At 54.6% G+C, this 23911-nt stretch overlaps 2 protein-coding genes across 2 annotated transcripts; both read left to right on the top strand.

Annotated features, from left to right (window-relative positions):
* Positions 1-1907: 1907 nt before the first annotated feature.
* NCLIV_059090 (conserved hypothetical protein) lies at positions 1908-6176 on the top strand (the record flags this gene model as incomplete). Its single annotated transcript, XM_003885464.1, has 3 exons — positions 1908-3242; positions 3691-3825; positions 4038-6176. The coding sequence occupies 3 exons, from the start codon at positions 1908-1910 to the stop codon at positions 6174-6176; spliced, it is 3609 nt and encodes a 1202-aa protein (XP_003885513.1).
* A 5363-nt stretch (positions 6177-11539) lies between these two features.
* Positions 11540-22252, top strand: NCLIV_059080 (conserved hypothetical protein; the record flags this gene model as incomplete). The annotated part of the gene is made up of 7 exons (XM_003885463.1): positions 11540-14716; positions 14931-15354; positions 16168-16400; positions 17032-20001; positions 20471-20698; positions 21347-21552; positions 22057-22252. The coding sequence occupies 7 exons, from the start codon at positions 11540-11542 to the stop codon at positions 22250-22252; spliced, it is 7434 nt and encodes a 2477-aa protein (XP_003885512.1).
* Between the last annotated feature and the right edge of the window lie 1659 nt (positions 22253-23911).

Below are 23911 nucleotides of genomic sequence, written 5' to 3'. Positions count from 1 at the left end.
TCCCCTGAAACGAATTCAGTGCCGCTTCCAAAGCTTTGCTGAAGTAGCCGTCTCATGTGGAAGAAGCCGGCAACGTCTATCGACTGATTTTTCTCCGCTTCACTAGCCAACGGACTTATCGTCTTCGCCGAGTGGTTGGGCGTGAGAAACCCGCCGACATAGCGCAGAATTAACGAGAGCGTGTCATCCAGGATTTCACCGCAAAAGATTCTTCTCGTACCACAGTCTTCTACAGCGTTATAAACGAGTGTGAGTTGATGACCCTGCGTCCGACAGCTTCAGGATGTGGCCAACTGGGTTCTTCCTTTTTGCGGCGCCAGTTGCCGGAACTACGATGTTTTGTTGCAAGACTCGTTCACGAAAAGGGCTTCCCAGTGCTCGAGCACTCCCTGGCCGAAGTTATTGGAAACATAGAGGAAATAATCTCTGAAGACTCTCCGCTAGAATATCAGGAGTCCGATGGGGCTTTCTGGACGGTAGGTCGAGAACACACTTGAGGGAACTCGCGTCAATATGCCTTTTGGGACACATTCTTCGGTGCCTCTCGCGCCGATTCTGAAAACGCACTCGCCTCGGATGACAACTTTGTTAAGGGTGAGAGTTCGTCACCAAAACGCCCCCTTCTGCGGAAGAAAACACTGCTACTGAAAACCCCAAGAGACCCCGGGCTACACGTCGGCGCCTGCTCGCCAAAGCAATCGTGGCAGAATTGCGCGAAGGTGCCGATGCTCCGTGCTTCGTGGCATTCTTCCCTGTTCTTCTCTGGCGAGCGTTTCTCGATTTCTTCGGGGGAAACGTTTTTATCCTGAAAACTGCAAGAAATTGCAGGTTTTCTCAATGAATAGGGATGCTGTTTTTGAGTTGTAAAGCAGGCACTGAGGACTCTCGACGCCCCTGGCTTTTCGCTGTCTCCGTTTTCCGCTTGCTTGGCCGCTCACCCAGTTTCCTTTTTCCTCATTTCGTCCTATCTTCCGGTCGGTCGCTTCTCTTCCCGTCTTTTCGCTCCATCTGCAACGTCCAGGCGACGCTCAACTCATCGATCGTCTTCCTTCGACAAGCTCTTCGGGTGTCTCCAACGAGACCGGTGCTCTCCCCCGCTTGAACGCCTGCGAGTCGACCCAGAGGGCATCAGCTGTCTAGCTGTGTTCTCTTCGAAAACTCTCAAACGGGCGAACCCACGCCCCCTCTTTTCTCCGAAGCACATCGGAAAGCAGGAAGGGCCGCCGGAGCGGCGGCTTTCCCCTTTTTCCCCCGTTTCTTCCCGCTTCCTTCGTGTCCAATCCCGCGTTCGGCAAACCATCTAGACTTGAACGCACGGACTCGCGAACGGAAAGGACCGCGTCTTTCCGAGGCACGAGCCGTCCTGAGAAAGAAGATATTCACCGGCCGGGGATGAGAGACGTGGCTGTACTACAGGTTGACTCTCTGGGACACGTGTCGTTCGATTCTGCTGGGATCCTCTGTCGTCGCCCTCCCGGCGTCTTGCTCGAGGAGCACTTTGGATCATCCACAGCGCGAATCAGTTTTCCTTCTCCCGGCAGCATTTTTGCCGTGGCATTCGCTCTGTTGAGGGCCTTCTCTGTGGCGCGTAGCGACTCCTGACGCGTTCTCTCCTGGCTCACTCCTGACTCTCGGAGAACCTCCAACTGCCTACCGCGCTACCGTGACCCGTTCCGCGTTTACCCGCTTGTTGAATTCCTCCGTTCGATCGTATCTTTGTTGTTTTCCCGCTGTCGCTTCTCGGGTTGTTCCCGCCCTTGAAGAAAGAGAGAATGCCTCCAGGGCTGTAACGGGGCCACTCCGGGCGACTGGAAAGCGCTGAGGCTCACGCTGACCCTCGACAGTTCACGTGTTCTCTTCCGCTTTTTTCGCCCTTTTCTTGCTCGCGGCGTCCGTTTTTGCCCAAGATGGCCCGAGGGAAAGGAGGCGCAGCCTCCTCCCAGCGCCGCTCGGGGAGTCGGAACCCAAAACGCTCCACAACGCACAGAGCCGATGCTTCCCCGCCAAAGGGTCCGTCGCCACCGGCCGCTGCCGTCGATGCCCCTGAGAAAGGTCAGCTGGACGCCTCCGTGTGTTCGACGTCCTCCTCGTTTTCTTCTGCGGACTCCCTTGTTTCCGCTCCGTCCCACTCGGCTTCCGTCCTGGCACCTGCGTCTGGTCCTGAAGCGGGCACGCGTCCAAACCCGCCGGCGGTCTCCGGAGGCCTTGCCACAGAAGCGAAGCCTGCAGAAAGCAACGCCTCGGCCTCCACGGAACATCACGCGTCTTCGCCGCCCACAGAAAAGCCGTCGCCCTCGCCTCCAGAGGCCTCCACTGTTTCTCCGCCTGGTGACCCATCGACGTCGGCGAAACAACAAGACACTGCTTCTCCTGACGTTCTCTCTGAGTCGGTGCCTCCAAAAGCGTCTGCGCCTCAGCCTGGGCCTTCCTCATCACCCGCAGTTCCTGAGGAAGATCCGACGCGGTCGCCCGGTATCTCTTCAGCTGTCGCGGCAGAGAAGAGCGGCAGCACTTCGCCTCTCCCTGAAGTCGTCCAAGAGTCGAGGTCAGCCTCTGCGTTTTGCCAGTCGGATGACGAAGAAATGGCCTCGCTGGGTGCGCGAGGCGCCGCCGTCACTCAGCGCCTGGCTTCTTTTGATCGCGAGCAAACCTACGCTGCTGCGGTTGATCTCTTCCCCACGGCGTATTCGTTCTCGCCCTCGTTTCCAGGCAACAATGCCAGCAATGCCCTGGCTACGCAGTCCTTTCCGCCCCCTGTCCTTCCAGACTGCGTTCTCGAATCAGACACCGCGTCTTTGTTCGAAAACGTAGACGACGAGACGAACGTCGAGGCGCTGAGAAAGCGTCTACACGAAGCGGAATTCTGGTTCAAGAAGTTGCGTGGAGACCTCTTTCTGTGGATGGAGAAGGCCGTCAGCCTCCAGGCGCGCCTCGGGGACGCCGCGAAGGTCCAGGCGAGTCAGGCTTTCGCGGTCCAGGAGCTCCGCAGAGAGAAGCGCACCGCCGAGAGACAGACGCAGAAGGAGAGGGACAGCAGTCGGCGAGAACGGGAGACGCTGCTCCAGGAAATCGCCGCTTTAAAGCAAGACATCAACCAGTTAAAGAGTCGCGCAGCCGGCGCCGATGCAGCCGTGCGGGCCGCGGCCAGAGTGGCCGCAGAGACAAACGACGAACGAAGCGCCTCTGGAGAAGCGGGAGACACGACAGGACACGAAGGACGCGCTGCCGACAAGGCGGCTGTGGTAGGTCGCCGACGTTTGATCCACGCACGGGACACAGGGGGGAGCCTAATCAGTTTAAAGGTTTTTTGTTCAGCCACATCTGTGCATCCAAGATACTCTCTCTAAAAATATTCGACAACTGCCCTGCTAAGCTGTGCCCAGTGCACAGACCAGGAACGGACTCTGGCTCACTCCAGTCGCCACCAGAAAGGTCCAGAGAGGAAGCAACGGGCAAGGCAAATGTGTCGCTGCGAAAACAGAGGGAAATCAGCAGAAAACAGAGAGAACTGTGTGCAGTGGACCTACGGGAGGAAAGGCAATACGGTGCTTTCGACTTCCACACCCCCATGTGTACATGCATGCGTGTAAATATCTTTGATGTTACAGCGACGTGGACATACTGCATGCTGTCGACGTGTGCAAAGATCCCGCCGATGCGATCTGACACTTTCTCTCGTCGCGTTTGCAGGTTTCGCTGACAGCCTCCGTGGCGGCGCTGAAGACCGAGCGCGACGGCCTGATCGGAGAACTGTATTACGAACGCCGGAAGCACCAGGAGGTCGCGGAGGCCCTCGAACAGGCGAAGCATGTTTGCGAGTCTGAGGTACAGTGGATTTCCTTCATTTGCTTCTGCAGAGGGGTCTTGACTTCTTGCCGCGTGAATGCGTTTCACTTGGGGGAGGGATTTGCGGAAAAGAAGCCTGACGCGAAGAGCCTACTCGGATCCTTTGTGTGCAGGGTGTCTATGTCGGCTCTGCGCACGGGTCGTTCATGACTTGTGCTGCGTCGCGTTCTCTTCTTTGTGCGTGTGTTCAGCATGTGCCGAATTTGGAGAAGCTTCGCGCGTCTTTGGACGCCAGTGAGGCGGAGCGGCACGAGATCCAGTCTCAGCTGATTCAGTACAAAATCAAATACGCCGAATCCGCATTCGAGGAGCTGGGAGCGCGCCAACAAGCGATGCAACAGGGCATCCAGCACATGCACACTGTGCAGCAGATGCGGTCTCTTCAGCTCGAGGTTGCCAGCCTAACTTCGCCGCGCGGCCTTCGCTCTGCGTCTCCGCGAGGCGACCGAGAGCCCGGAGGGACTCTGAGCCGGCACAATTCGCCTCGAGGAAGTGAAGAGTCGCATTCGTTCTTGTCGCGGGTCTGCGCTGCCCTAAGTCCGCGAGGCCCGAGAGAGACGCGCGGGCACCACGACAGCGCCCCGGCGTCTCCTCGCGCTCCGCCCTCGCCCCGTCCGACAGACCTTGCCCATGGGGGTGAAGTCGATGGCGCGTTTGTTCCGAGCCCGATTCGCTCGGCGGGCGGTCGCGGGTCTGCCGATATCGAGGGTGGGGCGGCCTCTCTGGTGGTGCAGGCGCCGTGGCTCGCGGGCTCGGTCATCCGGTCTCCTCGGGGGCCTTTGGGCCCAGCTGGCGGTTCGGGGCCAGGGCCCCAGGGGCTCGCCGGCGCGTTCGCCGCGGTCGCCCCGCTGGCGTCGCCCCGAGTCTCCGTCGATGACGATGTGCTTCCCTCTCTGTCGCCTCGAAACTTGCTCGATCAAGGCGGCGCGGGTGTCTCGCCGCCGAGTCGCTCGCCGTCGTGTGGCCTTGTGCAAAATCCAGATCTCGAGGACCAGGTGCTCCCTCTGACGAGCCGCATGTCCGGGGTTCCGAAAGTGCCCCCGCTGCGCCTCGGCGACTTCCAGGAGCGCCTTCGCGATGCTGGCCCAAGCAGCCCCGGAGGCGTCTTCAACAGCAGCCGGGGGTTCTACGGAGAAGGGGGGGGGGAGGGGAAGGGACTCCCGATGGAGCGGCACGAGCACCTCCAGCACGCCTCCAGCTGGGTGCCTGACACAGACAAAGGCAAGGGCCATGGCCACGAGAAAGGGTGGAAGGAGACTGTGACAGGGACAACTCGGAAATGGTTCGGCAAGCTGAACCGCCTGACGTCCCGCCGGACGGGCGAGGACGAGAAGAAGCATCACCCCCCTGAGGAGGGGACGAAACGGACTGAAGAGAGCCGGAACCTCCACACAGTTTCCGAGGCTGCGATGGGGGCGGAATTCGGGGCCAGAGACCCGAGAATGGGCGACAGGGCCCGTGGACACGGAAGGCAGTCAGAGGCAGAACCAGGGAAACGACGCGTAGGTAGAAGCGCCAGCGCGGCCGAGTACTTCTCTTCTGGTTCGTCTTCTCGCTCGTCCTGCGTCTCTTCCCTCGTGTCGCAAGACTCCTCGCTCGACTCGGACTCGCGCCGATCCTCGATGGGGGCGCGGTCGCGTATTCAGTCCTTCGACTTGGCGAGGCCCAACCAGCCAGAAGCGCTGTCTGTGGAGACGGTCGCAGGAGCGAGCCGCGACTGCCCAGGAGCCGAAAGCGGAGAAAACGCGTCTCAGTCTCAGCGTCAGGCGTCCCGTTCGGCTGGGGAAGGCGCGTCATCCTCGCGTCTCGCCAAATCCGGCTCGGCCGCTGCACAGAAGGGCGAGAAAGAGACAGGCGACTTGGCCTCGTTGCTGCCGCGGACCCGCGGCATGTCGCTGAAGGGACTCGCGCGGTGGGGCTCCAGCGGGGGGAGCCTGTCGGCCTTGTGGGGGTCGGCGCTGGCCGGCAAGGAGGAAGCGCGCGAGGCAGGAGACAGGAGCCCAGCCAGTGCTCATAAGGCCCCCGCGGGAGAGAATGCAGAAGGGTCGAGCCCGCGCGCTGGAGGAATGAAAGAAAGAAGCGAGTCTCGGCAAGAGAGGGAGCAGAAGAGTGCTGCGCGGACTCCAGAGGACGGGGAGCGAGACGCAGAACACGTAAGAGGCCGGAGACGAGAACGGGAAGGAGCGAGGAGCGGAGACAGGGGGAAGGGGAGAGACGACACCGAAGCCAGTGTGCATACACTGAACGGTGAAGAAGTCAGCGAAAAGAACACAAAGATCGCGCTAGGAAGGCGAACAACAGATCCGATAGAGTGGTTGTCAGACGAGTAATGGACAGCGGAGAGTACAAACGAGGAGGGAATGCAGAGGGGAGGGGCGAGGAGAGCAGGAGGCGAGAAGCGAGTGAAAGGCTATTTGCTGTTCTCGTGGACCACGAAACCTCACCCATGAAATAAACAAGGGTGCATGCAATCTCAGATGACCGAAACGCGAAAAACAGCCAGATGGTGCGATTGTCAGGACAGTCTCCAAAAACATGTTGAGTATTTCTTTTTCCGGCAACGAAGGTGGCAGGCAAATGGAAGCCACAGGGGACACGTAGAACTGTCGTGGGAGGATGCTTGCGAAGAAAAGAGAGATCGCTGTCGACATTGTTTTTGTAGAGCTCGTCAGTGACGTGACAGCGTGAAGGACACGACCGATAAAATACATTTAACAAAGTGGAAAGAACGTGGGACCGCGGCGTCGAAACGCAAGTCATAGGATACCCCTCTCAAGCACACGTGGACGCGCCCCGCACTGGAAACTCACCAGCGGACTAGCGCTCGAAAGGAGCTCAGAGAATGCGGTATCAGAAAGGGTAGAAAAGAGTAGCGAGGCGAGAAAGGGCTAGACCCAAAGCGACGGCTCGACGGCGGAGAGAGCAGGCGGATGTGCCTGGGAGGATTGGGGCACTTTGTGAGGAGCTTCTGTCGCTCTGGGGACGCCCATCAGAAGAAACCGAGACTCTCGGGAGTGTGTTCCCCTTTTCGGAGTAGCGTTTCGAACTGCCTGGCGAGGGGGAGACAACACAGAGAATGGCTGAACGGCTGAAGCAGAGCAAAACTTGAGAAATAAGAGAAACAGGTCTGTTCGTCCTTCGCAGCCTCTCGACTTCTCGGATTTCTGCGTTCTTCCATCTTGTAATGAAAGGGATGAAACTGAATCGGGGCAGCCTCTCGCGGAACCACACAAAGAGTTCGGCCGTTTCCACTCCGTTTCGACTATCTCGGCGAAGCGAGGGTATGGTTTGGGGTCTGAATTTCACATCTGACGCAGCTACGAATCCCTCACGGCGTGGTCCGGGAACAAAACTCTGGAGTGTTTTACGTCTGTAACGGTGTGTGACGCCGCGAGACTCTCTTCGGAGAGAACGTTGGCAGGGGCGAGCCGCAAATGTAGCACTCGAGCAGGCCTGGTAGGTTTCGAATCTCATGAAAAACTTTCAAGGATTTTGTCCTTACTATAAAAAACGATAGACCTTTTGTTTCCTGGACAGCAGTGGAAGCGAATCGAGACCTGCGTGGTTCGCCTGAACGGTGTTGCTTTCCCTCTCGTGAAGACGCACACTTGCCGGCCTCCCCGACAGTTTTTCTCCTGCGGCGAATGAGAAAGACAAGAAGACTCTCCCTCAATGCTCGATTCTGGCTTTGCGTTGCTGAGCCGTAGCCACTTAGAGGCATTCGTAGGCAATCAGACGCCCCGCTTCTCGTGTGGTTCTTGTCAGCCGTCACTAGAACCGGAGAGCCCCCGGCTTTTTTTCGCGTTTTCTTCCGCCGTGTCTGTACGGCAAACGGGGATGTCGGATTAGACCTTTCGAGGCGAGCCGACTCTGTGTTTTGATCTCAGTCTTCTACGGAACGAAAAGCGGAGAGAATGTGCGTCGTCTCTCGCCCTCGCCCCTCCGCGTAAATTTCCGCACAGACGACACGCCGAACAGAACAGACCCCTAGGCAGATGAGAGGGATTTTCCGTTTTTGGTTTTTGGACTGCTCCTTTTGCTCAGCCACAAGAACGCAACTCTGTTCCCGCTTTGATTTCCCTTTTCATTTCTTCTTTTCGTTGAGCTGGGAAAGAGCGGCCGCGAATTTAGACGTGTTCTGCTCGCTGCATCATTTCCTAGGCTCAGGGCTATTTAGATTACTCTTCAGATTCTGGCCTTGACGGAACACGAGGAAGGCCGGGACAGACCGCCCCAGGCTTTTTCGTTAGTCTGATTTCTATTCTTTTTTCATCGCAAGAACAGCGACGAAGCTTTGAAATGGCAGATCGGCCACTTCGCGTGTTTTTAGTAGATGGAGAAAAAAAACCAACAGCCGCAAGGCTCCGGGCGACAAGGCCGGGAAAACGACCGAGAAACTCCTAGGTTCTTGGTTCCCAGCCAGGAAAAGTTCGTTTGTGTTTTTTCTGCGTGGCATTGCTGCTGGAACACCAAACCCGTCTAGCAGAGAGAAGAATCTTCTCCGGTCCAGCTCTTCTTCTGAATTCTGAAACAGTAGAGTAGTAGCCGGCGAAAGGACGCGAGAGAAGACCCAAAAACAGGGTTTGGATGAACCACTATCTGGTCTTGCATTTGTCGTTCGAGGCATGCCCGTGCATCCAGGAGACGGCCTCCTTTCAAGGACGCTCTGTCCTGCGTTGCTTTCCTCCCTTCTGGTTTCTCTCGCGCGTACGTTTCTCTACTCTGCCTAGACTTTCCTTGTCCCACCCCCTTCAGGCTTCTTGGACGTATCCAGGCAACACAGAAGACCACGCGCATATGATCAACTGCCTTCCCTGCTTCTTGTTTTTCTCCGTCTGCATTCGTAACAAGAACGCCGAGGGCAGTGCTGTTTTTCTGCTGTGCCGCCCGCCCCCTTTTATGGTTTCTTCTCGCGCAATGAGTGTGTCCTGTTGACTCGCCGGATAACGCGAGAAATCGGGAGAGAGCAGCAAACATACAGCACACTCTCCGTTCCATTGTTTTCTGTCGTTTTACCTGCTCGCCTTGTACCTCGTGGCGACGGCTCCGTCTTTCGTTTCTTCCTTGTAGTTTTCGTGGTTCTTCAACCACGTAACAACCACAATCTAAAAGTAAGCAGAGACGGCGAAAAGCAAGTGGCCTAGTGTCTCCGGTTTCTCCTGTTTTTCGTGTAAAACGTGCCGCAGACGCCTTCTATCTTGACTTTGCTTCCTTTATTTTTTTCACGGTGTTTTTGCTGGAAACTCCTTTTCCTCGTCTTTCGTGTGTCGCTCGGGCACGTCGTGTGCGGCAGCGGGGCAGAGAAGGGAGTTTGCCTTTTGTTTGTTTTTTCTATGGCCTAATTCCCTCTCGTCAAGCGAGACGAGCGAGCACAGAAAGGGGGCAGAAGTACCCTGACTCCTGTGTGTGGTTCTGTTTCACGTTTTCCCCCCTCGACCTCCCCTCCAAGTTCCTGTCGTTCTACTCGGCCCTCGACTACGTAAACTGTTGCTTCCTTTCCTTGCTGCGTCTGTGCAACCCCTGCTTGCCTCTCCTGAAACTCACGAGCCCGCTCCCAGTTTCCCCTCGTTCTTCTTTCTGCTTCTCCACTCCTCATCGAATTGTTTTCGCCTCTGTCTACACGTATGTATATATATATATATATATATGTATATACTAGGTACATAACTGCAATGCATTTAAATGCATACGCACTGGGCTTTTATTTATCCGTATTCATGTGTCTGTATAGATGCGGTGTAAAGAACACAGTGGCAAGAGGGAAGCGAAAATGCATCAAACTGCGGATTCAATTTCGTTTTTGTCTCTGTGAGAAGAGTGGCAGGGGATTGGCGGCAAATCCACAGGGACGCCTGTGAAAAGTTATCTACATGCATTCTATCTCTGAAGGAATTGGTATGCGACACATTCGCCAGCCAGGCTTCGAACGTGGCCCAGTTCAGTTCTCCACCTTCGGCGGATTTGTGCGTCGTAGCCCGTCGTGGAGGAACCCGCTGACCACGAAAGGAGGCGCCTCTTGAGCCTCCAGAGTTCCGTCTCGAGGCGAACTGACAGCGCGAGAAAATCGAGTGTAGGGCCGCTGAAAGAAGCTCGTACGCGTTTTTCTGGTTTCTGTCTCTCGGGCTATGCGAGTCACATCCTCGCCAGCCCTTTCGTGTGGCACGGAGCCGTCGGAATAGGAGAGAGGAACACGAAAAGGATCGGGCGAGAGGAATTTTGAGGAACTTTTTTGACGGTGCCAAGGGCGTCGACGCTCTGGACGCCATCTTCCCGCTTTCCCTGTGCAGCAAAAACTCTAGTCGAATGTCGCTCGTGAATGGAGGTCAGTTCAACACATCTATGTTTGTCGTGTGAAGTGAGGCGGACCTTGTCCAGGAAAATGAATGCATACTTCTCGATACAAACGCACATGGATATTTATATGAGTACACATATTTGAACAAATGTAAATGTTTGCATGGATGCAAATCGTTTAAGTATTATTTGTATGACTATAAATATGTGTATACTTAACAAGCGTTCATCTACACAAGTTTGCGCACGGATGCATGGGAAAAACCAAGATGGCAAAGAAAGCCCTTGCGACGGGAAAGACGACACACACAGGAACTCTCTCGCTCTCTCGTGCTCTGGGTGAGACGAGACCATGAAACGAATCCAGGTCGGAAGAGAAAGGCTGCGCGAGAGAGGAATCGCCAAAAAGAAAAGAGCGAAGAGACCACGGCGAAAAGGAAACGTGCGCTCTCCTCTGTCGAGAAGAGCGGAGACCGAGCCTCGTTTTTCCGCAGCGCCTGGCCCCCCCGGTCGTGTGCGCGTCTCGCGATCCCTGAGACTTGACTCATGCTCGACAGGTTTTTCTCGCTCTTCTTTTCCCGAGTCCTTTTCTGCTTCCTCTCTGTCCCCTTCCGCAGTTTCGGCTTTCGGCCGGTGTCGTAGGGGACTTCTGTCTGCTGACGCTCTTCTAACTCCCTCTCTTTCTTCTCCATCTTCGTTTGGGCCCTCTCGTTCCCTTCCTATTCCGGTCCTCGTCTCGGCTGCGGTTTCGTCTTCTGTCCAGACTTCTTCGCTGGCTTCTCCACGTCTCGCAGACTCTCTCGAGAAACATTTTCCGCCTCCGTCGGCCGACCGGTCTCTCGCTCCGTCCTTCTCTCTCTGCCCTCAGACCGAGTCTGTCTCCCCCGCTGTCTCTTCTTCCTGCTCCGGTCGCCTGAACGGGAAGCGGCCCTTTGTTTTTCACAGAGTGAAGCACGCGCCTTCTTCTCGACGTCTCCGTGTCCCCACAGGACGAAATGAGGGACATCTTTCTCCTCCAACCCCCTTTGTTCGACACCCCTGTCCCGGTTCCTCTCCCGTTTCTTCGTCTTCCTCCTCTTCTCTTTCTTTCTCTTCTCTTTCTTTCTCTTCTCTTTCTTTCTCTTCTCCTTCTTCCTCTTCCGTTTCTTTCTCTCCTGTTTCTTTCTCTTCCGTTTCTTTCTCTCCTGTCTCTTGCTGCTATTCTTCGCGTTGTGCTGCCAGTCGCTTTGCGTCGACAATGGCGGGGCCGCATGCACCTCTCGGGCGTTCTGCGCTTTCCGCTTGCAAAAAGCGTGGCGGCTCGGAAAGAAGACGGCTCTTGACTTTCTTGTTTTCGTCGGCTTTCGCGCATCTCGTTTCCCTCTCGCTGCTTTCGCTTCTGCTCGTCGGCCTTCTTTCCATGGCATGCAAGGCCCCGGCGACCCGCAGCTCCACGCCCGCCGTCTCCTTCCCGTCCGCAGCGGGAACAAAGCTTCAAGCCTCGGAACTTCGCCGGCAGGAAGCAGAGAGCCTTCTGACAGGGAATCTCAAGGAAGGGCGAGAATCCACGGATGTCTCCGAATTGACGGACACCGCCGATTCCACAAACCTCGCTGCAGAGACGCGCACGTCGCAGCGTGTTACCAGAGCAGGCCTGCCGGCGCAGGAGACCACACGAACTTCCAGGGGAGACGTAACTCCAGGGAGAAAAGAACAGGAGGCTCTTCGCGAAGGAAGAGAAGGGTACGAAGGAGGGAGCGAGTTGAGGGCGAGAGGGACAGAGATCGGCGGGGGGAGACAAAACGGAGAGACAGGGAGCGAGGAACGTTATCTGGCGAGGTCGAGGGGGGCTGGGAGCAAGAAACCAAGGGGAGCAGCCGGTGAGCAGGAGACGGTTTCTTTGTTGTCCATCGCACCCGGGAAGGTGGAAGGAACCGCAGTTGGGAGAAGGCCGAAACGAAAGGCCGAGCAGCCTTCAAATTCACCGGCTGCTGCCTCTGAGATTGCTACTGCTCCGGCCAGTGTCTTTTGGACCCGTGAGTCGGATGAGGCCGAAGCGTTGCTCGCCAGCGCGTCCGCGCCTGATTCGGCAGCACCGTCTTCGCATTCGTCTCCTGCAGCTGTGGACACAGGCGGGACGGATTCATGGCCTATGGCCACCACTGCGAGAGAGCAAGAGGACGAAAGGGGAGAGGCAAACGGGGGAGAGAACAAACACGGAAAGCGGAGCAAAGCAGAGGGAGAAGATGTGCCGGAAGTGCAGGGTGGAGAGAGAGTGAGGACCGAGGAGGCGCCGACCTTTTTGCGAGAAGGGAAAGAAGTTTTTGAGGAGTTGAGAAGGCACGAGTGGGAGACTCAGCGAGACCGGGGCTTCTCTGCGGAGCCTTCACCTCCGTTCTTGTCTTCGGCTTCTTTGCTTTTCCCTCCTTTTTCCTCGTCGGTGTCGGACTCGCTTTCTCCGCTCTCGTATGCAGCGCCGCCTTCCGCCTTTTCCCCTGCATTTTCTTCACCTTCGCTCGGGGACCCGCTACGCGGCGTTCTTTCGCTGGAGGCTCCTGCTCAGCCTGTCGCCGGGGAGAGTCCGTTACCAGATCGCGCTCTTCTCTCGTCTGCCTTTTGGGCGCAGGCGGGGCGAGCGCGGCCGACGGTGATTGTCCTGGGAACGTTCGACGAACCAGTGGAACGAGCGGAACAGAAGCGCGACCGCACTAGCGGAACCGAGGAGAAGGAGACAGCCAGCAGCCGAGAAGAGGGGCGAGAAGAACGCGCGCCGACAGGGGAGAGAGAGACAGACTCGAAAAGAGGAGAGGCAAAGAGAGACCCGCTGGCGACACCGCGAGCAAAACTGCATGCGAGGAAGCATCGGCCTTTGGAGAGTTCAGGCGGGCGAGACGAGCAGCCGGCGACGCAGTCGGGGAGAGCTGGAGACGAGGGAGAGACAGGGGCAAGGGAGAAAGAGGAGAGAGGCAGAGAAGAGCTTGAAGGCCGGGGGGTACCAGAGGGAGAAATGCTGCGAGAAGTGAGAAGCGATGAGCGGGAGAGCGAAGCCGTTCCTGCTTCTCAGCCAAGAGCGCCGGAGACGCGCGGTTTGGTGCCCACAGGGACAGGCAAAAGGGACGAGAAGAGAGAGAGAAAGGAGAGGGAAGAAAAGAGAAGGAGCAACGAAGCGAAGGAGGGGAAAGAGACGGAAGCGAGTGAAGGCCGGAGAAGGACAGAAGACGCATATGGCGTGCTGCCTTCTCAACTGAAGAGGCGCGAGAAAGGCCAAGAGATCATCTGGGCCGGAGACAGAGGCGAGACACTCGAGGCCGAGCAGGGGAACGGAGGGCAGAACGCAACAGCAAAGGAGCAAGACGCAGGAGGAGAGGGTGAAGGAAAGACAGAGGAAAGAGGGAAAAGAGAAGAAAGAAGAGGAGTGTTGCCTGCCGACGAAGGACGAAAAGGAGCAAGTCAAGCGATCACAAGGCGAGAAAGAAGAGAGGAAGGAGAAAAGGAACAGGAAATCGGAGGGGCGGAGAAAGCGAAGGTCGAAAAAGACGAGAAAGCAGGGGAAGCGGCAACGCAAGGTCAGGAAAAAGAAGACAAGATGAGAGAGAGAGAAAATGGAGCGACAGGGAAACAAGGAAAAGAGGAAGAAGAAAAGAACCACCAGACAGATGACGCGGATGGGACGGAGAATAGGCGGAAAGCGACAGACACCATGGAGAAGAAGGTTGAATGGGATAAAGGCGAGAAAAAGGAGAACAAGGATGAAGAGGATGAGAGCAAGAAGAACGAGAACAAAGAGGAAGAGGATGAAAGAAAGAAGAACGAGAACAAAGAGGAAGAGGATGAAAGGAAGAAGAAGGGGAACAAGGATGAAGAGGATGAAAGGAAGAAGAAGGGGAACAAGGATGAAGAGGGTGAGAGCAAGAAGAACGAGAACAAAGAGGAGGAGGATGAGAGCAAGAAGAAGGAGAACAACGAGGAAGAGGATGAGAGCAACGAGTTGGAGTCGAAGGAGGGATTGAACGCTAAGAAGAAAGATGAGGAAACGAAGAGTGTAGAGGACGGCGGCAAGGAGGGAGCAGAAGATGAGACACAGGAGACCCGCGCTCCAGGGAAGAAGAGCGCCGCCGGTGAAACGGTGAAAGACACCAAAGAGAAGACGGAAGAGCGAAACCGAAACGACGCGTCGGACTCGACGGAAGACGCGGAAGCGTCGAGCGGGTTGGAGACGCAAGAGAAAGAGGGGGGCACAGAAACTTCGTCGCGGCGCGGCCCCAAGGCGCAAGCCGCAGAGAAGGAAGAGGCGAGTGAGGAGGGTGACTCTGTTTCGCCCCGCAAGAAGCCTTCTCGCTCTCGCACGTCGTCTGCTGGCAAGAACGCGAGAGACACAGGAGCGACTGTGACACCGGACGGCGTCAAGATTTCGCCAAAGTTTGCCATGGAGGCCATTGAAGATGAAGAAGACCTGTCTGTGCTCGCCTCGCTGATAAAGGAAAACCCTCTTTTACAAGGCGACACTCTGTTGAAGCACGTGGCGATGACAATCTTCGCGCCCATTGACGCCGCTGTCAACAGCCCGTACCTCGACTTTGACGACCTGCGAACCATGGTGAGAGATTCAGATTGAGATTTGAAAGAAGTTGCCGTCTCGGAAGTTTCAGGGCCGAACACTGCTTCCTACGTCTCGATCGAAAGCGTCGGACATTCCCTCGATTCAGCCGTGTCAGCGGAACGGGGTGCACAGACACCGAAAACGGGCCCGAGGCGGGGCGCGAAAAGCCTGGGGTAGGCAGCAGTTGCTTTCTGGTGCGTTTTGTGCTTAGAAAAAGACAATTCCAAACGCGGAAGCCGTCGAAGAGAAAATCGTGATGATGCACGTCGTGGCGCCTCGCATTGTCGAGCCCAGCAGAATCACAACAACCCCCCAGACGTTCGAGGCTAGAAACAAACAAATCCTGACACTCTACCGCGTTCCAAAACCGTCCACGACAACGACCACGCCTTCGACAACGACTACGCCTTCGACAACGAGCTCGCCCTCGACAACCTCTGTCTCTCGGTCCACCTCGTCAGGGAAGGAGACGGAAAAGGAGGTCGCCGCCTCTAGTGCATCTACGGCCTCCGAGGCTTCTCCAAAGGAGACCACAGCGCCAGACTCGCGTATTTCGCCTCCTTCCCGCTCTTCCGCTTCGCGCTCTTCTTCTCGCTCTTCGTCGTCTTCTCCGAATTCGGGAGAAGGACGCAGCGGTGAGCGGCGACGGAGTGGGGGCTCAGGAAGCAGAGGATCAAGAGGCGAGGCACACAGGAGCGACGGTTCGTCTTCTGATGCCTCTTCCTCGTTGAATGCGACTTCCCGGCGACTCGCCGAGCCTGAGAACCTCCCCGGGTTTTCCCCGGCCTCTCTCTCTTCGTTTCCTCCCCTCTACTACAGCACTTTGAACTCTGAAACCCCTCATTTCTTCTCCTCTTCCCTGCCTTTGTCTTCCCCCGCTTCCCCGCGCGTGATTCCAGAATACGGAGACAGCTTCCTCTCGGAGGCGACAGAGGCGGTTGCACGGGACGCGTCAGACGCGCCTTCCCTTTCTTTGAGCGGTCCTTCGCTTTGGTCTTCTCCTTCTTCCGTCTCTCCATCGTCTTCTCTACAGCCTTCGCTTCTTTCTCCGTCGTTCTCTTCTCCATTTGAGTCTTCCTCGTTCGATTCTCCGTCTTTCTCTTCCTTTAAATCTTCTTCGTTTTCGTCTCCCTCTTATAATTCGCCTTCTTTCTCTTCTCCTTTGGAAGCTTTCTCTTACGCTTCTCCCTATTTTTCTCCTTCTCACTCTTCTTCGTTTTCGCCTCTTTCGTCGCACCCTCCGACCGCACACTCCCCGATGGACTTCGATCCTCGCCGTCCGGCCCATCCTGAAGAAAACGAGAATCCCGAGAGAGAGGGAAACAAGACAACGAATCACCAGGAAAAGCACTCCTCACCAAGCCATTCCTCTCTTCTGCCCTCTTCTTCATCTTCTCCATCTCCGTCTTCTTCTTCTTCTTCTCCGTCTTCTTCTTTGTCGCCTGCAGGGGCGCCTCCGAACGCGTCAGCCTTTGAGGATTTGCGGGTCATGGCGCACGGCCGTATCGCTCGCGTTGTGGGGATTGTCAAAGCCAAGCGCGGCTACATTTACAAAATCGACAAGTTCCTCGCCCCTCGGTGGAACCCCGGCCCGAACATTGTCGACTTTATTCGCAGTCGCGATCGGTTCTCCAAAAGCAACTACTTCCTCGCCGCCACCCCTCCGGAAGTCGTTGAAGAGGTCGGGCGCAGAAAAAGAGTTATCTCTTGCCAGACACACTTCTCTCGCCGTCCACAAAAACCTCATTGGAAAGCCACGAAAGTTCGCTTCATACACCGCGACAGACGCACACCGATCGCTTACACCTCGGCTCCATTCTGACCGTCAACCCCCAACTCTCACTTTCGCCAATCGTACTCGCCACCTACAAGGACATGCATACGTATATATATCCATGTATACAGGTGCATATGCATGTATATATGCACGCATTTGCACACATCGCCAGGGTTATATATATATATATATATATATATATATATATACATGTTTGTGTGCGTAGTGAAATGGGTAGGTGCGTCTTCAGTGTGTATGCACGTATCTGCGTCCGTATGCGGGGTCTCTGGGTTTCGCACGCATGCTTAAGTGTAAACGTGTCTGCCTGCGAGTGCAAATATGCTTTAAATATACCTGTCAATGTGTAAGTGTCTGTTTGTCGCCTCACGTGGGTCTGCATGTCTGTTTCGTGCCTATCTATCTCGTTATCGATATATATATATATATATATACGTGCATATATATATGTATATATGTATAGATATCTGTATATATAGATATATTGTAGGTGCATGCGGAGTGTGCTGTTTCTCAGATCAAAGTGGTGGGCCCCGTCACGTTGTTTATGGTGCCGGATTCGGGCTGGATTTTTCCGAACGGCCAAATCGTCCCGTATTGCGTCTTCAACAGTCTCGCGCAGCCATCGAATCAGGCGTACGTCCAGGCGATCATTTCCTGGTTCGCAGTCCCGGGTATCTGGAACAAAACGATGATTCAAAACGCCGACTGGCTTCCCGTCGTCGGAAACCCTCCCAAGCTAGCTGTCTCCCACGTCAATAGCCTCGGCGACATCGTACGCCCAAAAGTGTGCTCCCCGCGCAAGTCTTCCTCTTCTTCCTTTTCTTCTTCGAGTCAGAAGGCGCCCGAAGAGCGTGAGCGCGCGGCGGCTTTGAAGGCGTTCAGTGCGGCGCAGAAGGCGGAGGCGGAGAGGGAGGAAGGCAAGGCGAAAGGCGAAGGCGCTTCTCCCAGAGAAGAAGGGAGAAAAAAACCGGAGGGCTCTGCTGCAGAAGGCGGAAGAGGGCGGGCGGCGCGAGGCGTGCCGCGTCAAGGCGCCAACGAGAAAGAAAAGAACGCGGACAATACAGCCGACGACGAGGACGCAGAAAGGGACCCAGAACGGGACGAAAAACCCGAACACGGGAAAAACGAGAAAAAACAAACCTCTTCTTCCTCTTCCTCGTCTTCTTCTTCCTCTTCCTCGTCTTCTTCCTCTTTGTCTTCCTCCTCTTCTTCCTCCTCTTCTTCATCGTCGACGTCTACAAGGACTCCACATCAGGCATCGGGGCCGCCTCGATCTGCGACCGCTTCTGCCTCAGCGTCTGCGTCGCCTAGGCACTTGTCGCCTTCTTCCGCTCCGTGGTGGGGGAGCATTGTGGCCACAGTGCGGCGGCTGTCGAGTGTGTTGCTTGCGTCTTCTAGGGAGGAATCGTCGTTTCTTGACGCTTTGCTCTCCTCCTCGGAGGCTCACGAGGAGGCAGCGGGGAGGAGACGGGATGCGCGCGGAGAAAGGACGGAGAGGCGAGGAGACAGAGACGCGGCAGAACGCAAAGAGAGACAAGAGGGGCGAAGACAAAGGGAAGGGGCTACGGGCTCAGGGAGAGGAGCTGAGGGTGGCGACGGCGAGTTAGGCGCGCATGCGGATCAAAATGCAGAGGGAGAGAACCCATGGAAGGGGGATGTCGAAGAAGGGAAGGATCGAGAAGAAAAGGAAGAAGGAAAGAAGAGACAGGATGAGGAAGAAGAGACCGAACCCACCTTCTCTGGGAGAGAGAAGGATCCTTTGGATCGGGGAAAGCCTGGAGGAAGGATGCTTAGCGCCGCAGTCGAAAGAGCAAACGACAGCCACCGGGCGAGACCCACGAACCCGGTTCTTCTCACCGATGCGGAAGAGGATCAGAATCTTGCACGTAGAGCCTTCTCGTCAGGCTCACCCTCTTCGTTGCCTGCAGTTTCGTCTCCTTCAGATGACGTATCTTCTACGCTTTCGGTTTCTGCACACTCGACTCCTCTGTCTCCCATCTCTGCTACCGCTTCTTCGTTTACCACTGAACCTCCCTTCTCGTCCTCTGTTTCCGCGTCTTGGGGGCCTAGCTTTTCTTCCTCAGCTTCTTTTTCTGTTTCTTCTGCTCCTTCTCGCTCGACCTGCGACCAGCGCAAAGGCGACAGAGAGACGTGCGTGCTGACTGCGGAGTCGCGGGAAAGATCTGGGTTTCTCCCTGCGCGAGAAGACTCTGCCGGCGAAAAGAAGGCCGCGAAGGGCGAAGAGGCGAGAGGCGGAGGAGAAATCGGGGCGGAAACGACCGGCGAGGAAAAGAACGAGGCAGAGAAGAATGGACAAGAGAAAGGGGAAAATAAAGACGAAGAACATAAGTATGGTGAGAAGCAACGCGGCGAGGGGGAAGGGGAAAGACAGGAAGAAAAGGGCGGGGACAAAACAAACAGTGATGAGGAAGATGAAGAGAGGCAGGAAGGGAACGGCAGAGGGGAGACGAGAACAGGAGAGGCGACGAGAGAAAAGGCGGAAGACGCGGAGAAGTCGAAGAACCAAGTGGAAGTTGAGAAAACAAGCGAGGCGAGCGACGAGCAGAGCGAGGAGAAGAAGACAGAGAAGGCCAAGGAGGAGGACCGTGGCGAGAAGCAGGAAGAGCAGAAGAAAGTAGAGAAGAGAGAGGACACGGCAAGCAGTGCGACAAAAGACGAGAAGGAAAAGGAGGAGAAGGACGAGAAGGAAAAGGAGAAGAAAGAAGACAAGGAAAAGGAGGAGAAAGAAGAGAAGGAAAAGGAGAAGAAGGAAGAGAAGGAAAAGGAGAAGAAGGAAGAGAAGGAAAAGGAGAAGAGGGAAGAAAAGGAAAAGGAGAAGAAGGAAGAGAAGGAAAACGAGAAGAAGGAAGAGAAGGAAAAGGAGAAGAAGGAAGAGAAGGAAAAGGAGAAGAAGGAAGAGAAGGAAAAGGAGAAGAGGGAAGAAAAGGAAAAGGAGAAGAAGGAAGAGAAGGAAAAGGAGAAGAAGGAAGAGAAGGAAAAGGAGAAGAAGGAAGAGAAGGAAAAGGAGAAGAAGGAAGAGAAGGAAAAGGAGAAGAAGGAAGAGAAGGAAAAGGAGAAGAAGGAAGAGAAGGAAAAGGAGAAGAGGGAAGAAAAGGAAAAGGAGAAGAAGGAAGAGAAGGAAAACGAGAAGAAGGAAGAGAAGGAAAAGGAGAAGAAGGAAGAGAAGGAAAAGGAGAAGAAGGAAGAGAAGGAAAAGGAGAAGAGGGAAGAAAAGGAAAAGGAGAAGAAGGAAGAGAAGGAAAAGGAGAAGAAGGAAGAGAAGGAAAAGGAGAAGAAGGAAGAGAAGGAAAAGGAGAAGAAGGAAGAGAAGGAAAAGGAGAAGAAGGAAGAGAAGGAGAAAGGGGGAGAAACGGAATCCCCACCTGGCGGGCAGACAGGAGGGGTGCCAGGAACCGAGGCAATGGAGTGCGTCGAGCCGGAAGACTTTTATACGTTTATTGAAGGAAGGGAAGTTATTGAATGGGTAAGCGTGGTTGACTGCCTTCCCTATGCATATTCGTGGGTTCACTGCTGTGCCAAGAAGGTTCCCCGACTACCGTGACCCTCTTTGTGATATTCATACATGGTGTTCAAATGGTTTCTGCCGTCTTAGCATTTAGACTAGTGTTTGATTCTGGAGGGAAAAGGGGCATCCGCCTTGTCGCTCTCCTGTCAATCTCTTCCTTTTTTCTCTCTCTCTGCTCTTCCTTTTTTTCTCTCTCTCTTCTCGTGCTTCTTTCTCTCTCTTCCCTCTCTACCCCTCTTGTGTCTCGTCCTTCTCTTCTCTCTCGTCCTTCTCCCTTTTTCTCTTCCTTCTCGCCCCTCTTCTCCCTCTACATCTTTTCCCTCTGTACCTGTCTCGTCTCTCTTCGTTCTCTTCCTTGCTTCTTTCCCTCGCCCCGTCTCTCTGTCTCCGACCCAGGGTGAACCCTGTTCGACTGTTTCTTGCTCAGGACATTCCGATTTTCAACGGACTTGTTCACGTCTTAGCCGAATCAGTGCTTCGTCCGGACATAAAAATAATGGCGACGCAGCTTGCGCTCTGGCAGTGCACACACCAGTTCTGTTTCGATTGCCCCAGACTCGGAGGCTTCTTTCTCCACTACATCGACACAAAAGGCCTTCTCGCGGGACCGACTCCCTTCGACTTCGAAGCGCCTCCCACAGTACGCCCCGAATGGGTGAGTCGCAGGAAAAACGCATCCGCACATACCTCTATATATCCATATATATCTATATATATATGTCCATATATATATATATATATATATATATATATATATATGTCCATATACATATACATATATATATGTGCATATATCCATATATATATATATATATATGTCCATATACATATACATATATATATGTGCATATATCCATATATATGTCTATATATGTATGTCTCTCTCTCTCTGTATATATATATATATATATATATATGTCGATATATGTTTGTATGCATGTCTGTATATCAGTCTATATATATATATATATATATATGTCTACATATCTATTGGTTTATATATATGATAAGTACGTGTATAAGCAAATATTATGTATTGTTTTCTTTGGCAAGCAGATGGTTCTGGGTGGAACTGGAGGAGGGTGACTTCTGCGAGTTCCGCGTCCAGTGTGCGTCTCTTTGCAGGCGTCTGTGCGCTGTGTGAGAACTCGCCTTTCTCTCGTTGCCCCGTGCACAAGAGTTGGGAGACGGGCGGAACCTCTTTCTTGTAGATGTGTCTTTTGAGTCTGTTGCCGTGGGAGTTCGTTCGCTCTTTGCAGTCGAAGGAGAGCGTGCGGCTGTGCGCTTTTCTGGCGGTTTTCAGGTTTGTCGGGGTTCGAAGGGCTACTTTCCTCCAGGGTGGACCAAGGCGTCGTGGAAAGCCTTCGTGGACGCGGCAGCTTCGCAGCCTCCGCGCGGGTCTCCCAAGGCAGCTTCGGCGGCGCGGAACGTCCAGCGCTTGGCGAACGAAGGCGCGAAGAAGGCAGCAGAAAACAAGCGGAAAATCGAAGAGCGATACGCAGAAATACGGTAAACAGGAGAGGAGGAAACGCGAGGAAGACAGAAAGAGAAAGAGAGAGGAAGAGCAGAGCGCGTACCCGCATGCGTGTGTGGAGAGACAGTGCACCGGAAGGAGAGAGACCTCGGGAGCGCGGAGACAGGGGTGAATCCCAGATAGTTGCGGTTGCGCGGGGTGTATGTGGCAAGCAGAGATGAGGCAGAAAGATTCCCTCCCCGAGGAAGGAGCGACACAGACGAGCCTCGCGGCTGAAAATTGCACAGGCGTCTTCCTCGTGGGATGGGTGGTCTACTTCCCTTGGCAGAGATCCGCGGGGAAGCGAAGAGAGATGGCTGTGCGGTCAAAGAGAGCGACATTCTTGCTGTCTCTTGAGGCGGGCAGCCAGATGACGCCTCTCTCTCTCTCGGTGAGCGTGTGTCTGTTTTTTGGAAGACAGGCGAGGAGGAGTTTCCGAAACGTGTGCTGGCGATCAGCGGCTTCTGCATGCGCGAGTGTTTCGACGGTTCTGTGCGCAGGCGACAAGCAGCCGAGGCGTATTTGCGGTATAACGAGCTCGAGGCTGTGGAGGAAAAGACCTATCTGCCTGGGTTCTACAAAATGAAGAAAAGTTATTACGACAAGCACTTGCAATGCGCGGGCGACGAGCTCGGCCACAAAGTGGCGGAACACTTTACAGAGAGGGATCTGAAGTTCGTTCTTCCCTGGAAATGAACGGGAAACGAAAAAAGAAGATAGGCAAAACTCTGGTAATATACAACACATAAAAGGCAATAGAAAATGTCAAAGAATCGTTTTAGCAGAAGAAAGACAGTCGGAGGAAAAGCAAAGAAATGGAAAACACACTAGGGAAGAAGAGTAAGGAGACCAGAGAAGGACAAGGAAGAGGAGACAAGTAAAGCAGGAGAAGAGACAGGGAAAGGTGTGAATAGGAGAGGGACGGGAAGTTTAAGGAATCTGAGTTTGTTGGAAAGGATCGAGGAGACCGAGGAGAGACAAGAAGAATGTCACGAACCTGACGGGGACGGGCTGGGCCACGCGGCGAGGGTGAGCAGCGGGGAAAAGTGGAGGAGACGAGAATGCGGAGGATTGCATCTTTCAGAGAGTTTCTTTTGCCGTGGAGGGAGACAGCTTGCACAAAGAGAAGATGGAGAAGGCGACAAACCTAGGGAAGAGAAAAAAAGAAAAGGAACGAGATGAGAGAGAGGAAATAGGGAGAGATGAGAGAGAGGAAATAGGGAGAGATGAGAGAGAGGAAGTAGGGAGAGACGGAACACGGAGAAAAACGAGCAGAGAGTGCAGAGAAAAGCGCGTGAGACCCAAGAAGGCAGGGATGCGAATTTGTAAGAAAGCATCCCTGCTAAAGCGGCAGAGAAATGTGGCGTGCCCCAGATCTCTCGGCAGTGCTTGGCTTCGATTTTCCATAACCTTTTCGCTTTTCTGTATCCTTCGATACGCTCTCCCTGCGCATTCTGTGTGTTCGTTTTTCCCTTCCCAATTTCTTGCTTCCGACACGCCGCTGGGGCGTTCTCTCTGGTTCTCTTTCTCTGTAGGGGTGGACGGTCACTGTCTTCATTGTCTTCTCTCACATGATGACCGTGAGTCGACCCTGGAAGGTTTTCCACAGTTCTGTTCTCTCTTCCGTGGCGTTTCAAAACACCCGTCTATCTTCTCTGTTTTCCTGCATCTCTTTTTTCTTTCTCTTCCTTCCTCTCTCTGCATTGCTTTCTTTCTCTTCCTTCCTCTCTCTGCATTGCTTTCTTTCTCTTCGTCTCTCTGCATTGCTTTCCTTTTCTTCGTCTCTCTGCATTTCTTTCTTTCTCTTCGTCTCTCTGCATTGCTTTCTTTCTCTTCCTCTCTTCCTCTCTCTGCATTGCTTTCTCTCTGATTTCTCGATTCCGACTTTCCCTCTGGCGCCGTGGCTTTCGCAGTGGGCGCCTCTCTCCCTCTGTTTCTTCCCCTTTTGTGTCGACACTGTAGAGTCTCATTCGGGAGGCTCGAGGAGAGACGAGCAGAACAGAAGAGATGGCGGGCGCGGAGAGCTCCGCTTTCCACAGAGAGAGCACAGAACTCGCCCCGGCTGTTTTCTTTCCAGAGAAAAGACTACAGAAACATCGCCCCGCCGTGCGCGAACACAGGGACGCGTTTCTGTTCAGTATCTGCCTTCGTTCTTTTCTTCGGGATTCACCCAGCAAGGACTCCCTCCTCGCTCGCTCTCTCTGGCCTGTTTGCCCGCTCGCCTCTCTCGACACGCAAACGCTCTCTCGATTCGCCTGGAAGGCCTACACAGGAAAGAAGCAAGAAATACAGGCATACACCTATTTATGAATGTTTGAATGGTTGTGCGTGGAAAAGGAAAGTGGCGTATGCACT

Source organism: Neospora caninum, chromosome XI (assembly GCF_000208865.1).
Source record: "Neospora caninum Liverpool complete genome, chromosome XI".
Classification (NCBI taxonomy): domain Eukaryota; phylum Apicomplexa; class Conoidasida; order Eucoccidiorida; family Sarcocystidae; genus Neospora; species Neospora caninum.
Note: the sequence above shows the minus strand (reverse complement) of the source record. Positions and strands in the feature narration are given on the sequence as shown.